The sequence below is a fragment of the Humulus lupulus genome, chromosome 1 (assembly GCF_963169125.1).
Source record: "Humulus lupulus chromosome 1, drHumLupu1.1, whole genome shotgun sequence".
In the NCBI taxonomy this organism is placed as follows: domain Eukaryota; kingdom Viridiplantae; phylum Streptophyta; class Magnoliopsida; order Rosales; family Cannabaceae; genus Humulus; species Humulus lupulus.
Genome location: NC_084793.1, coordinates 274,270,881 through 274,287,803, shown reverse-complemented (window position 1 = coordinate 274,287,803; position 16,923 = coordinate 274,270,881). Strand labels below are relative to the sequence as shown.

At 37.1% G+C, this 16,923-nt stretch overlaps 1 protein-coding gene across 1 annotated transcript; it reads left to right on the top strand.

The window, feature by feature from the left end:
- The first annotated feature begins 586 nt into the window (after nucleotides 1-586).
- On the top strand, nucleotides 587-1,012 carry LOC133834861 (uncharacterized). Its single transcript, XM_062264632.1, has one exon. It carries the CDS (start codon nucleotides 587-589, stop codon nucleotides 1,010-1,012), a length of 426 nt encoding a protein of 141 aa, XP_062120616.1.
- Nucleotides 1,013-16,923: the final 15,911 nt, after the last annotated feature.

Genomic DNA, 16,923 nt, shown 5'->3' with positions numbered 1-16,923 from the left:
TAGATTTTATGTCCAATCTTTTATTGCATTATGGCCAATGGTATAATGTCATTTTTAGATTTCTCATCAGCTTTATCTCATCATTCCATGGTAAAGAATAGTAATCACTTGAATACATTTTTGTAAAATATATTTGTGCTTCAATGTTAAATCTTCCAAATGAATAGTTGGGATGTGAACTATCTATTTGTGTAATTTTTGTGAATCAAAGATCCAAATAAATAAGTATGCATATTGGTGATTCTTGATCCTTCCTACTTGTTACCTATTGTTACATCACACATTATTCTATCTTTATTTCTATTATTTAAATCTCAAAAACAACAAAAAAATATTACTCTTTCTATTTTCCTCACATTATTTATCTCTTAACTTTATTTATTTACCTCCTTGTAGAATCGACCGCCTGATCTATACTACAACCATCGCTAAGTGGAAGTCACGTTTGGGCGTTAAACAAATATAATTCTCATACTTTTTCTAAACTAATATGGTATCAGAGAAAAGTGAATCATGAGTTCTTTGTTGTTCGTCAATTTCTTTTCTTCTTTCCTCTGTTTCTTAACGTTTTTTTTTTTTTGCTGCCATGGCTAGAAGTGGAGGAGTTCAGACACGAAAGAATGCTAATCGATCCAATTCGAATGAAGATTCCAATCAGTTTTCTGTTCTTGACGATCATTCACGTTCTCACAATGATGATCCTAGGAGGCCTTACTATCTCTCAACTAGCGATCATCCTGGTGCTAATGTGGTTCCAAAAATTCTTACAGGAAGCAACAATTACATCACTTGGAGACGGTCTATGATGGTGGCGCTGCTTGCAAGAAACAAAGTGCAGTTTGTCAATGGAAAACTTCCTCAACCATATGAAGAAGATGAAGACTTCGACATGTGGAATCGATGTAATAGTCTTGTCATTTCTTGGATGCTACATGTTGTCACACCCAATATCGTTGATAGTATTATGTACATGGAGACCACCTCTGCAATTTGGGACGAACTCCAAGAATGATTTCATCAAAAGAATGCTCCAAGAATCTTTGAAGCAAAAAGGTGTATGCAAATCCTTACTCAAGGATCGAATGATGTTACCACGTACTACACTCGCAGAAAGGCTTTATGGGATTAGATCCAAGAGTATAGACCTACACCTGTTTGTACATGTGGGGCAATGAAGACTATTTTGGCTTATCAAGAAGAAGATCGTGTTCTTGAATTTCTGGTGGGCTTGAATGAGTCCTATACTAATGTTAGATCTCAAATTCTCTTACAAGATCCATTGCCGCATTAACAAGGCTTATGCCTCAATTATCCAAGAAGAGAGACAAAGGGGAATCACAAGCACTCAGACTGAAGTCCCAAGGCCTCATTCAGATTCTCAAGGCTCGTCTACCAATGGGAAATTTGTTGGAACTACTCAATACAACAGACCTCACATGTCTTGTACTCATTGTGGCATGTCTGGACACACTATGGCCAAGTGTTATAAGATACATGGATATCCACCCGTACATAAATTTCATGGCAGATTCCCCAATAAACAAAATGGTAATCATCTCATTAAGCTTGCTGCACATTTCTCCCGAGGAATTGACATCTCTAGACCCGCATTAGCCAATGATCAGGAGCTAATCTCAAACTTGACATCTCAATGTCAAAGATTGATGGATTTGCTTGGACAGAAAGGTCAAGAGTGATCCCTAGCCTCATCCACATCATCCAATTCTGATCCACCAATTATGTCTCATTTCTCTGGTAAGAACTTTCATGTTCCCAAGCATAGATGGATCATTGATAAGGGAGCTACACGTCATGTGTGCTCTGATGTTTCTTTGTTTAATCAAACCCGTCCCAGTACTAATCTGACATATGTTACTTTACCTAATGGAGCTAGAGCCAAGATCACTTGTATCGGAACCATTCCTGTTTCACCCCATATCATCTTAAAAGATGTGCTTTGTGTAATTGATTTTCAATACAATTTGCTCTCTATCAGTTCACTAATTCAGTTTGCTTCCCTAGCCTCATCCACATCATCCAATTCTGATCCACCAATTATGTATCATTTCTCTGGTAAGAACTTTCATGTTCCCAAGCATAGATGGATCATTGATAAGGGAGCTACACATCATGTGTGCTTTGATGTTTCTTTGTTTAATCAAACCTGTCCCAGTACTAATCTGACATATGTTACTTTACCTAATGGAGCTAGAGCCAAGATCACTTGTATCGGAACCATTCATGTTTCACCTCATATCATCTTAAAAGACGTGCTTTGTGTAATTGATTTTCAATACAATTTGCTCTCTGTCAATTCACTAATTCAGTTTGCTTCTTGCTCTTTTCATTTTTTTCCTGATTCTTGCATCATTCAGGATCATATGAAGACACAGCAGATTGGGGCGGCTGACAGATTAGGGAATTTATATTACTTGAATACTTCCTGTACCGCAAGTACCATCCACAATTCTGCCTCAATTTTCTCTTTTTCTAATTCAAAAATCAGTACTAAAACTGTATGGCACTATAGATTAGGCCACCTCTCTTGTATAAAAGAACATCCTTTGAATAAGAGTTTACAATTCAGACATTATTCTTGTCCAAACTTTCATTATACTGTCTATCATTATGCTAAACAAAAGAAATTGCCTTTCATTTCTTTAAATCATATTGCTGCAAAATGTTTTGATCTTATTCATATTGACATCTGGGGGCCTTTCAATACTTTCACCACAGAAGGTTATAAGTATTTCATCTCCATTGTGGATGATTGTTCTAGATTTACTTGGGTCAGTCTTATTAAAGAGAAATCTGAAGCCCAAACTGCCATTCCAGCTTTTATTCAACTCATTAAAACTCAGTTTGGTGCTCATATTAAAGGCATTAGATTTGAAAATGCCAAAGAGTTACAGTTCCTAGAGTTGTTTCAAACTCTTGGAATTATTCATTATCATTCCTGTGTTCAAAGGCCACAATAAAATTCTGTTGTCGAAAGAAAACACCAACACTTGCTAAACGTGGCAAGAGCACTTCTGTTTCAGTCTTACATTCCTTTGTGCTATTGGGGTGAATGTATCTCTACTGCTGCTTATCTAATTAACCAGATTCCTAGTCCTGATGTGAAACATAAAAGTCCATTTGAGGTTTTATATTCTAAAGTCCCTAGTTATGAGCATCTGAAAGCTTTTGGTAGTTTAGCCTATGCCTCTACCTTATCTGCCTCTAGAACTAAATTTTCTCCTAGAGCCATTCCTTGTGTTTTCTTAGGCTATCCTATATGCATGAAAGCATACAAACTCTTAGATCTAAACACCAACAAAGTTTTTTCTTCTACGGATGTGCATTTTCATGAACACGTATTTCCTTTTGTCAAGGTCCTGAATTACCATATGGATATCATGATTTTTTTCTCTGCTGTGCATGTTCCATCTTTTGCTCCACCAGATTTGTCCACTTCCCAATTTGAGCTTTTTATCACCACTACTTTATCCCCCAATGGAAGACCAGTTCGAGTTTCACACAAACCCTCTTATTTGAATGATTATCATTGTTTTTTGTCAACTAATCATTCTTTTGATCCTCCACAGGTGTCTTTCCCAGTCACTTTACATCCTTTATCTAATGTTCTTGATTATAGCAGGCTGTCTCCTTCATTCAGAGCCACTGTTTTGTCCATTTCTAGTCACCAGGAACCTGCATTTTTCAGTAAAGCTCATGGGATTCCAAAATGGGATGCTACTATGGCCTCTGAGATAGCCGCCTTGGAAGCAAATAATACTTGGTCTATAGTCAGTCTGCCTCCTAATCATCATGCTATAGGCTGTAAATGGGTGTACAAGATCAAATACCATGCAGATGGCACTATTGAAAGACACAAGGCCCGATTAGTTGCCAAAGGTTATAACCAACAGGATGGGATTGATTACACATATACTTTTGCACCTGTGACCAAATTGGTCACTGTGAAACTCGTTCTAGCTTTGGCTACAGTTCAAGGATGGAATTTGCATCAATTAGATGTTAATAATGCCTTTCTCCATGGAGACTTGCATGAAGAAGTGTTTATGACCATACCTCAAGGGTATAGTCCTGAGGGGGAGCTACCAGTCAATGCAGTTTGCAAACTTCAAAAATCTTTATATGGTCTCAAGCAGGCTTCTAGGCAATGGTTTGAAAAAGTCTCAAGTGCCTTGATTGATGAAGGATTCAGCCATTTTGCCACTGATCATTCTCTATTTATGAGATATTTTGGCAACAAATTCATCATCTTGCTAGTTTATGTAGATGATGTTATTTTGGCAAGCAATGAACTGGGCGAGTTAGAAGCCTTGAAGGGAAGATTGAATAACAAGTTTAAGTTGAAAGACTTGGGTAGACTAAAATATTTCCTTGGACTGGAAATTGCTAGATCTGACAAGGGATATTTGTATCTCAAAGGCCATATGCGCTTCAGATTCTTGAAGACTTAGGGTATCTTGGATGCAAACCACTAAGTACTCCTATGGAAGCAAATCTGAAACTCAGTCAAGATGGGAAAGACAATCATGCAGACCCCACGTTATATAGAAGAATAGTTGGGAAACTACAATACTTGACTATAACCAAAATTGATTTATCTTATTCAATCAATAGGTTAAGTCAATTTCTAGCTAATCCAAGGAACAACCACATGAAAGCAACACAGAGGGTTCTACAATATATTAAAGGATGCCCAGGTCAAGGAATTTTCATGTCAGCAAAGTCCCATATTAGATTAGAAGCCTACACAGATTCTGACTGGGCTGCTTGCCCTGATACGAGAAGATCAACAATAGGATTTTACATCTTCCTTGGAGAATCAATTATTTCCTAGAAAAGTAAGAAACAGCACACGGTATCTAGATCTTCAGCTGAAGCAGAATACAGAGCCATGGCCAACACAACGTGTGAATTGGTTTGGATTCTTTCTATGTTAGAGGAGTTGAAAGTTAAACATGAAGGCCTTGCAATTCTGTATTGTGACAATAAGGCGGCACAACACATAGCAGCAAATCCAGTCTTCCATGAGAGGACTAAACACATTGAAATAGGCTGTCACTTGGTTTGAGGGAAAGTGCAGAAGGGAATCATCAAAACCAGTTATGTTTCAAGCAAAGAACAACTTGCAAATATTCTAACAAAGGCCTTATTTCCAAACCAGTTCAAGCTTCTCAAAGACAAGATGAAATTGGAAAACATATACATTTCATCTTGAGGGGAGTGTTAGAATTGAGTTAGTTAGAAATCTGTTAGGATGTTAGTTGAGGAGGTTGGTTTTAGTAGTTTGTATCTGAGTGAGCTGGTTTAGTAACTAATTGGTTACTAAATTAGTTCTTGAGCTTATGAGCTCTATAAATACTCATTCAATGTAATTGTTTACATTTTGATCAATAACAGTACAATTTTACAATTCTCATACTTTTTCTAAACTAATATAGATAAAACTAAACATAGTAAATTTAACTTTGGAATCTAGAATGCCATGTTTATGTAGTTAGAATGATATTGATTACATTGTTTTAACCTGACTAGTGCACATATTTATGCATTTGTATTATGTGTTTAGGTGTACAATGTTCTTATTGAATTTTATAAGTTCTCTCTAATAATCATCTAATTGCCTTTATGTTTGTTGCTAAATTGCAATAAGTTGTGTTGAAAGCTATTATTAATGTTATTAGTAGTTAGAAGTCAGATTATTTTTTTTTGTTATAGTTTGGAAAATGTTTTATATGTGTGTTTATATATATATATATTTGTATGTATGTGTTAGTAATAATAATTACATTTAATTTTATGCTTCCTAACTTGTGATTTATTGCATATTACAGTTAAATTATTCCAATTTGTATTTATTTGTAGGTTTTGTACTAATATTTGGTTATGTTGTATTGTTCAGACATTTTTCCACTCATAAATTTTTCATTCTGTTTTTCACCTAGTTTTTTATCACTTGTAACAAAAAATATGACCCGCTACTTCTCTTTTGGTTGTTCGTTGGGTCTATATTCTATTTTTCTGAATTTGGTGGGTCTATGTTCTATTTTTTTTTTAATGTGGTGGGTCTCTGCATTGGTTACTAAAGTAGGACTTTGACTGTAATTAGTTGGCCGTGTACATTTAGTTCTGTTTGGTATCAATTTCTGGGTACATTTGGGGATAGTTTAGGTGATTTTTTATATAGATCAAATGAAGTCTGAAGACATGCGTATCGATTTTTTGCTCTTTGGTTGTTTGCTGAGACAATTGTGAAAGAAGATGACTGCTAAGAGAAATAGGGGATTAACCGCAAGGAAGGAAGAACAAGCTCCAAACAAAGAGAAAATGATATACATATTAGTATTTCAAATTGATACTTAAACAAATTAGTTATATGAAAAATAAAAATAAATAAATAAAAAACAATGTAATAGGTTATTTCTAATATTTATAGTATAAATTAAAAAAAAAGTAAATGCATCAAAATAAAAAAAAAATGTTGTTACAACTTTTTTTTCTTTTTTTCTCAAAAGTGCAGAAATTGATTGTAGTATGTTGTTACGGGTTTAGAAATTGATTTTAAAAAAACTGCAGTGCAAATAATAAAAAAAAAACACATTAATTTCCATCATTAGCCAACACAATTGATAGTATTCCAAGGACTCATTTTCAATATGTTCTGTAGTATTCTCAAACTAATCAAATCCCTAGAGCGTTAAAGTGTACTGAAATTGGCTTTATATCTTTAAATTTCCATAGAATAATGACTTTTTTATCAAGTAAAGAATATTAAAAAACAATTGACGTGCTAAATGACACATCTAAATAATCTCATTTCTACAAGCATCTCATTGTTTGATTCTTTAATATTACCATAGAATGTTCATCCCAACCTGTAACTGTTACAAATTAATGTTCACAAAGTTTCAGACCAAAGTCTATTAAAAATATGTGTTCAGTTGAACTCGAGTTTTAATTTAAACTTAATGGATGTTATCCCTCATTTTAAATTATGATATACCACTCCTTATAATCAAATGTTTCAAATTTCGTACATGATAACCTAATTAGTGAATGGTTACCAATTAGTTCTCAAATTGTAAGAGATTAGCTAGGAGATTGTGAATTGTGACTACAGATGATGTGGTTTCTGTATTAGTTGAGTTCTTAAGTAACTAAATGGGATATTAGGAGGTGATAATACCCTTAGTGACATTAGACATAGTGAAGTGTTCTAAAAAGTAACTAGGACACTTCTAGTGATCTAGTTAGTGGATGGTTACAAATTTTAGTTCTAAAATAATAAGAGATTAGCTTGGAGGTTACGATTTATGAGTACAAATGTTGTAGTTTCCTCTTTAGTATGGCTATCGAGTGACTAAGTGGAATATTAGGGGATGTTAGCAAAATTAATGGCACTGAACATAGTTAAATGTTTGAAATCTCACGCCTAGTGACCTAATTAGTGAAGGGTTACCAAATTAGTACTCAAATTGTAAGAGATTATCTTGGAGGATGAGACTTGTGAGTTAAAATGTTGTAGTTTCTTCAAATTTCAAGAGATTATCTTGGAGATGTTAGTACTATCTCGGAGGTTGTTAGTACAATTAGCGACACTTGGCGTAGTCAAATGTTTCAAATCTCTCCCTAAGTAGCCTAATTAGTAAATGGTTACCAAATTAATTTTAAAATTATGAGAGGTTAGGTTGAAGTTTGCAATTTTTGAATTCAAATGATGCGGTTATCTCATTAATAGAGCTTCTAAGTGACTAAGCAGAATATTAGGGGATGTTAGTGCAATTAATGAAACTAGACATGGCCAAATGTTCGCAATATTATACCCAGTAACCTAAGTAGTGAATAGTTACTCAGTAACACGTCGATCTCACAGCGTTATTGATAAGGGTACCTTATAAAATATTTTATGACTTAAAAATAAAAAAAACTCGTAAGGGTACCTTATATTTTGTCCTTTCGCATTTAGATAATGCTCCTTTAAAGTGTTTTTAGGTGTTCTTAGCTTTGTTTTACGAGTTTTTATTTTATTTTTAAGTCATAAAATATTTTATAAGGTATTATTGATGAATTTGATACAATTTTGTGGTTAAAAATGAAGGTGCAATGATATGACTCGAGAAAATGAAGTTTTGAACGAGATTGAAGTGTTTTCGAAGTCCCTAAACCCGATGATTGAGCCTAAGTTGGAGATTATGAAGAAAAAAATATAGGATCAAAAAATGACCAGTGGCCGCAGCCTGGGAGACAGGGAGTATTGGCCGCGGCCAACATGATCTCCTGGCCGCGGCCTCCGCGCGAACATGGCCCAGAATATGACCCGTGGCCGCGGCCATCAAGAATCACTGGCCGCGGCCGTGCGACAAATTTTTCTTTAAAATTTAAATTTTAAATGTAATTATTGGGGGCTATAAAAGGGATTAGGGTTAACTTTTATCAGAACTCTGGATTGCGATTTTTAGAGGCTAGAGCAGCAGAGGAGGAGGAAAAAAACATCATCATCTATATTCTTCAATCTAGTTTTTCTTTCTTCTCAAAACTCTTTTATTTTCATTGAATATTTATGTTTATGAATATGAATATGATTATGGAGTAGTTTTCTTTATAGTTGAGAGTTATTTCAAAACCTTAGACATGAGATCTTGAATGCATTGATGAATTTTATTCCTTTTATTCCCTTATATTAAATTGCTTCTATTTTTTTATTTGAATGTTATGGATCTTGTAAAATCTTGTTTAGATGGCCACTAATTAAGGTTTTGCATTGTTCTACTATCATCTTAGGATTTCTATTCACCTAATAGTTTAGGATTCTAAGTAAAGTGATAAATTGCAATTAAGGTATTGTGACGGGTATTTTAATTGTGATGAGAAATAGAACCTAGGTTAAATGAATTGCATGCTTAATGAATTTGTTGCCTAGATTAACTTGTTTCCACAAAGTGTAATGCTTTTACTAGGTTAAATAGATTGCATGCTTAATGGGTTTATTGCTGGTTAAAAAGGGTTAATTAAGAGCGCTTAGCTTTAATTAATTATATTAGGGAAACTGGGATAATTGACTACTTAAGTGTTATCTGCGGAGTTAATAGTTTAATTGGGAATAGGGAATATTATTCATCATTGTTGATAGATTGATTGTTGAAGGTTGTTACACCCAGATTTCGAGCCTTAAGAATTGTGATCTCGAAAGCTGGATTCGTTAGGAATGGGCTCGTAATGTCTGGAACACGTGTCCGCAACCTAGGCACCGGACTTACAAGCAGCGGGCAGCCTCGAAGATGGTAGCCTCGAAACCATTACAAGCTCGAAAGACAGACATCAAAGCACGTCTGTTCTCGGATGGCCTCGGATCAGGGGCTCCGAGCCTGACATAAGTATGAGCTTGAAGTCGCATGATCTCCGTGAAATGTCATAGCTCGAAAATCAGTAAGAGACCTGGGTGGGAACAGCACTGACAATGTAGATTGATAACTTTGAATATCCTAGTGAGTCATTTTGGAGAGACGCGGTCTACATTGATTGTTGTAAATCCCCTATAATAAAGGGATATTTATTATTCAGTTACACGCCCCCTGATCTTCAGGGGACGTTTCCTTGTATATAGGATCACAGGCTTTTAATGCCATTAAATTTATTTGCAGATACAGAATAACTTCCCGAAATGTGTGGGATAGTATTATGAAACCTCCTCTATAAATAGAGAGGTCATGCACCATGAAAAAGGAGCGAATTTTTGTAATCTTGAGAGAAAACTCTGGAGAATTCATTCTTGAAGAATTTCCAGAGATCATCTTAAGTTTTAATAACAAAGACTCGTGGACTAGGCAGAGTTAACTGCTGAACCACGTAAAAAATCCCATTTGTTTTATCATATTTTCCTGGCCATAATTATTTATTGTTTTCGTGCTCTTATTTCACTGTTGACGAAAAACGGCGTCAACAAAAGTGGAGAGTAATTCTTGACTATTTCTTTAATATCGCTATATCCTTAGTTATTCAATTGTTGGTATTTATTTCATTTTATGTTTTCAGCTATTAAAACTAAAATCCCTTTTTAATTTCAGTCTAATATTATTTTGAATAATAATTTGATCATAGTCCTCGTGGGTTCGACCCTTATTTACTGCTATACTGAAGTAGTTGGTGTAAGTGAATAAAGAAATATATATATTTAAATTTGATACGGCATACGACACACATCAACTGTAGTTTTCTAGTAATCTCGGCTAATAATGGAGTATTTCAGACCTAATCAACAGGCGGATTGCTACCTGTGGTTTTCCAAGATCAACAAGAGAACTAATTAAAAGTGTTTGGTTGACCTAATCAACAACTAGATTGCTACCTGCTTTTTCTTAGAGGAAAGGTAAATTTGTGTTGGGGTTTTATGCCCTAATTAAAACTCAAATTCTTTGTAATCTCATTTTATTATCAATAAAAGAATAGAAATCATTTTTTGACTTGGTCAATTACTTTACTCACATGTTTTATTTTCATGATTATTTGTTTAATATAAACTTCTATTAAATCCCGAGCATATAGCTAATCTTATTTATAGTGACGTAATCACAGTGGAATATAAATATGATTATATGTTCAAAATAAGTTAATCCTAAGATTAGTCAGTGCACTGGATTTACACTGACTTGCCAATCTACGATATGATCTACTTACACATTACAGTGTTATGTTCTTTCCAGAATATTAGCAAAGTAGATAAGATCGGATGTATTTGTTACATCGGACTGGACCGATATTGACAGTTGATAAGATAAGTAAACATATCGTTATTATCTATTCTAGTCATATCATATAGTTGACCATAAGTCAATTCAATCTCAATTCTGAGTGGTTAGTATTCTAACTAATTGTATTATTTGAGTTCTTTGACTTGTTCGTTACCAGCTTACCCTACGGACTAGCCCATACTTACATCTTGGGAACTCGGTAGTATAATTGAGTGGGAGTGTTAATCATAGATATGAACATCTCTAGCTTCTGATGAAGAATTGAAACGACAGTTTCCTTTTAGTTTGGTTCAAGGTGTTAAATGATAGAGATCTCATTTCAGTAATTAAATTAGTTTACTGAAATATCATTTACAAGGAACTAAGTGTTTTAAGGATAAAATACAATAAGGGGTAAAACGGTATTTTAGTCCTAACTCATTGTAGACCGTCTATAGAGGATTGAGTGACAATTATGGTTGTAACAATGGATAATTAATAGGGTATCTATATTTGTTATAGAGCGTTCTATGAATTCGATAGTGCAATTCCAAGTCTATAGTGGAGTCACGAGGAATTAATAAATTAGTAAATTTATTTGTTAGATTTATGATAACTTATTGGAGCTTGATTTCATAGGCCCATGGTCCCCATTGTACATTGGATAAAATCATCTAGATATTCTCAATTAATTGATTTAATCATCAATTAGAATTATCAAAGTTGACCAGGTCAATTTTGGATAGTTTCACAGAGTTGTGTAATTTTGAGAAGAAAAGAGAAATTATGGCAGATTTATTAATTAAGATAAATTGGTATCTAAATTAATAAATAAGTTTAAATTAAGGTTCAAATTATAAATAATTAATTTGATAAAGGATTTAAATAATTATTTAATCAATTAAATCAATAGAAAATAATACAGACCTTGATTTTAAGTCCAATGAGCTTATAATCAAATGGGAAATTTCACGGGCCTATAGCCCATGATAATTTCGACCTAGAGCTTCAAAATGGCTGTTATTTTATTGTTTTTTTTAATTAAATTAAATGGCCTAATTGAGTCTATAAAATGAGTGCTTAGAGAGAAGTCAAAAAAGAAGCTTGATAAGTCACAAGTCAGATTTTCTGATAGTTTTAGATTCTCTCTAAACACAAGTCATTTTCTAAGCCACTTTGTTATTTTCTCTTCTTCTCTCTATATCTATCTCATGTGTTGAGAATTGCCCACACTATTCTAGGTGGTTCTAAGGATACATTGGAAGATCGTGAAGAAACTAGAAGATCGGTTCAGTTTCTTGATAATACTCTACGACAGAGAGGATGCAAGAGTTAGAGAAACTGAAGGAAGGACTATTTAATTCCGCTGCGTATACTGTAAGTATTCGATTTTTGTTTCTCTTTAAATTCAATTTTAGAAACATGTTTTAGACTATCTCGTATTAATTTGTTTAATATTAGATATACATGAAAATAAATAAAGATCCTGTATAAGCTTTTGTTGACCCAAGATTTGGACAACTGACACGGAGTCAAAATGTGATTGATGTGAATGAATGTATAAAGAAGAACGTATGGCAAAAACAGTAAATCACACAAGAATTTGTATAGTGGTTCGGTCCCAGGATCTGGTAATGACCTACGTCCACTTAGACTGATATTGATATAAGAATCAGAAGAATGATCAAAGAACTAGGGTTCAATGAGTTTCACTAACCTCTGAAGAACAATACAAGTTTACTAGAAGAATTACTATAGTTTCGAATGATTCAAAAGCCAAAAAAAAGGTCCCTCCCTTGAGCTATCTCTTGCTATTTATAGGCTCAAGGGGGGTTACAAAAGATTGTTACAGATATTCTTTCTTGAATAATCGGATACCCAGAAGATTGTATGAGATAAATTTGGGATTCATAAAGATCTTCCCATAAATGGTGCCTTGTACACGGAACCATCGACCAGATTGGTCGCGGGTAAGACGGGATTACCCTGCTTCTACTGTGTCTTCTGGTCGATACTCTGGCAGACGCTTCCAGGTGTCAGCCACGTGTCCAAGGATTACTTGCCACGTCATAAATGCTAATTTATTGGATAACATTTGCCCCCCAAAGTTTATTTACTACGATCAGTAAATAAACTTTTGAACGAACGACTCATCGGTAACCCCATCTGACGTGTCAGAACCCTTCGTGTGTTCTTGAAAAAAGCAACACACTTCTGTCTAATCATGTCTTTTCAGTTCCCCAGAAACGATTTCGACGGCCATCCCGTTTCCCCATACTTTGAAAAAGGAAAACTAATGATTACACTTTTTTAATATCAGAGACAAACTTATATAAGACTGTCGAAGCCTTCTTTTTCTTTTTACGCACGCCATTGTCTTTGCAGAAAACCCTAAAAACCAGAGCTTTAAACTTCTCCAGAGACCGTTTTCCTGCACTTCCAAGACTCAGACCGTGAGCTCCTTTATCTTCGAAGACCTTTCTTCCACCTCCACGATCACTCTTCTTGGTAAGTTTTTGAAACGCTATGCTTCTAATTTCTCGTGGTGCATGCTTCTGATGGTGGACTGTTTGAGTTTTTCTGTTTCTGGTTTAAGATGCTTGTAGACAGAATGTTTTGTGGGCAAAGTAGAGTTACGAATTAGTTTAAAATCCAGGATCATGCTTTTTAGGACGTAAAATCGAAGTAAAATTTCGATCTTTAAGCCAGTTGAAAAATAAATTTTTCCCACCCTAAGGGGAGTTGAAAAAGCTTTTCCAGAAAAACTTTTTACTTTCACCCTTTGATCCGTTTTTCAAACTGTTCGTGTAGAAAGATTTAGCTTTTTGTTAGAATGCTGTTGTATAAAAGCCTAACTTTTATACTCGACCAGCGTTATTCTAAAAAGCCTTTTAAAGTTCTATATCCTCACCTCCCCATTCTTCTGTTTGCAGACTTTAATGCCAGATTTGTGGGGAGGTGAAAGACCCATCGACGACGACCTTCTCGCCCAGCTGCTCGAGGGAGAATAATAGCCAGCTGATCGTGTCCACGAGATTCCTTTCTCGCGATCCTCTTCCAGACCCCATCCTTCCTCTCCTATGGCCCGCTCCAAGTCTACTGGCAAGAAAAGACCTGAGTCCGAAAGCAACCCAAATTCTCCTGCCCAGCCTGATTCGCAGGCTAGGGTTCCCTCGACCAGTGGTCGAGAAAATCTCGTTCCTGACCCTAATATCCAAACTAGGGCCCGCCCTCGCCATCGGAATGCGCCTGATGTCGAGTGGTATAATTCCCCAGCCAGTCTAGTGACCCCTCGAATGGTCGCTAACTGCTTCAGAAAATTCCCCCTCACGAGGGTTACTATTATACACCCTACCACAGACCAGAGGGCTAACCTCCCAGGAGGTGCGAACAACGCCTGGTCCCGGTATTACATTGAAGCGGGAGCTTACCTCCCTCTTCATCCCTTTTTTGTGGGGGTGGCCAATTATTTTGGTGTTGCCCCCTTCCAAATAACTCCAAATGGGTATAGGATGCTGGCCGCACTCTATATCTTGTATAAACTTAACAAATGGCCAGAACCTTCGCCCCACGAGGTCAACTATCTTTTTGACCTTAAATCTAACCCACAGCACAACGGGACGGGCTTCTTCCATTTCTGCCACCAGGAGACCGGCCAGACGTTCTTGAGTGGCACTACCCATATATCAAACGTGGGGCACTACAATAAGGAGTATTTCCTTACTCCAGACATAACCAGCAACAATTTGGCCTTCGCACGAGGAGGTAAGAGCTTGCCTTTGACTGGTCGATACTTTAACCTAAGGTGTCTCCTTAAATTTTTCTCAAACTGTAACCTGTTTTTTCAGGCCCTTGGTTACGTTCGACCCCAACACCAGACATGGTGTTGAGGTCCAACACTCTGGCCAGGACGTCTGACGCAGCAAAAAGTGTCAAGACCCTGATAACTGAAACAAACTTGAGGCTGTCTGGCCTCCTGGCTCCTCGCCATGAAAATAGAGGGTCCGTGGTGGACGAAGCCACTGCTGAGGGGGTTCCCGAGCAGCAACCTCCTGTGCCTCCTTGGAGGAGGAGGCCAACGGGGGTTACAATCAGGGAACCCACGGGTAGCCCTTCCGCAGAAAGGCCTTTTGCTCCCCAAGGCAAGGGGAAAGAAAAGGCCAAAGAGCCTATTGTTGACTTGGGAGAATCTTCAGACGATAATGGTAAAGTTATTTCGCTTTTAAATGGTTTGCCAATTCCCTGTCACATGTTTGACGGGGATGGTAACTTTACATATGCTCCAAATCTAGGGCCAGACTTCTTCATGCCAGATAATGAGTATATGACTAATAGAGTCAATAGTGTAGCGACCAGTAGTTGTAGCTCGGGTATTTACTTTGTTACCTCCTTTCAGTTGTATAACATACTTTCACCTGCCTCCTTTCTTATTAACTTGCTGTGTTTACCTACATGCAGATATGTCTACTCCCAACATATTCGACATGTACTAGGCCGAGGATGAAGAGGAGGTTCCTCAACTCCAACGGAAGCCTAAGAAGAGAACTGGTGAATCCAGCAGAGGCCCTCTAGCCAAGAAGGGTCGAACAGAAGACCTTCCTCAGGACGCGCCGACTGGGCAAAGTCCTGCGCCAACAGGGAAAACTTCTACCCCTCCTCCAGTTCTTTCCGAGCAGCAGACTCCCCCTGCCCCGTCGAAACCTCCAGCCGCGCCTGCCGGAGAGCAACTTACTCGTGAAGAAGCTCTTGGGGCCAGACTCATGAGCCGTGCCATTCGATCTGCCAGGGATCGTCTCGATCGCATCGGCAAAGGCGACCGTGTTAGGGCTGCAATGGTTGAAGCTGAAGAGCTGGTCGACCAGATCCTGAACAGGGCTCTGAACGAAATCTCCAGCGTAAGTACTTCTTTGTATTTCAAGCTTTAGTCTTTTAGTCCTCATGATAAGTTCTAACTCCTTTTTGATTTATTTATAGGCCTTGCTGTCTACCACCACTGCTCGTACCCGAGCCCAAGCTTACCTCAAGCAGGCTAAGGCAAAGGCCATCGAGAGGTATCAAGTGAAGGCGGCCGAGGAGCTTTCGGCTGCTGAGGCTAGGCATGCCAAGGAGTTGGAGGCAATGGTCCGAGAGAGGGATGCGGCGGTGACTAAGCTGTCAGAGGCTGAAGCTGCGAAGAATGCAGCAGTCAAGTTGAGGCAGGAGTATCAAGATTTCAATCAAGCCCATCTTTGCGAAATCAAGCATTTGGGAGAAGTACTCAAGTCTAAGGATGAGGCTATTGTCACTCTCGGGGGCAAGGTGAAGCAGTTGGAGCTTGACAACTCCAAGAATCTGGAAAAGTACAAGAGGACGACACTCCGATGTTTCTATAATTTCTGGAAACATAATCAGGGTGCTGACTTTAGTTACCTTTAAGAGGAAGTCAGAACTGTTGAGTTGGCTCGATGCGCTGCCCAACTGGCCGAAGAGGAGGCGAGAGCTGCAATCCCCGCCTCTCCAAGCGTCGCTGGTGTGGAAGAAGTAGAAGTTGTCGAGGGCGCGACCAACCAGGATGCTGCCCAGGACCCTCCGGCCCCGAATGTCTCTTAGAATTTTCTCTTATTTTTTCTTTCTTTTTGGATATACGACCCACGGGTCGTGATGTAAAGACAATAGTTTCTTTTTTAAACTTTGCTGCATGGGCAGTAAATCTTTTTTCTTTTACTTGAACAGTTACATCCAAGCAGCGATGCTTGCGGTGTAAAAGCTTAAATCTTGATGCTATAATATTTTTACTTATTATAACATTTGTCCGAATGACCGAACTTAGCATAGTACTTTGGCATGATTTAACAAAACCTAAATTTTGAAAAATACTCTAAGTACTGTAGCATGCTTTCACTCATTTTGTTCATGTGTTTACATGCCTTGAGAGTATGCTTTGCTATCGATGTGCCTTATATGCCCCCCAAGTGATCGAGGAGCTTTAGGTCCTTGGTCACTTGCCTTGACCATGGCCTGTTCGAACATTCCTGTTCGTGTAAAAAATGATACTTGTAATACAGCAAAACAGCACACGTAATGAACAAATACTTGCAAATGTAAATTCACAAAGGTTGGCAAGAATGACTGGCTGCGCACAGTCCCTTATAATCTCGTATTAAAAATGGACTAAACATGTCTTTACGAGTGATTCTATAAT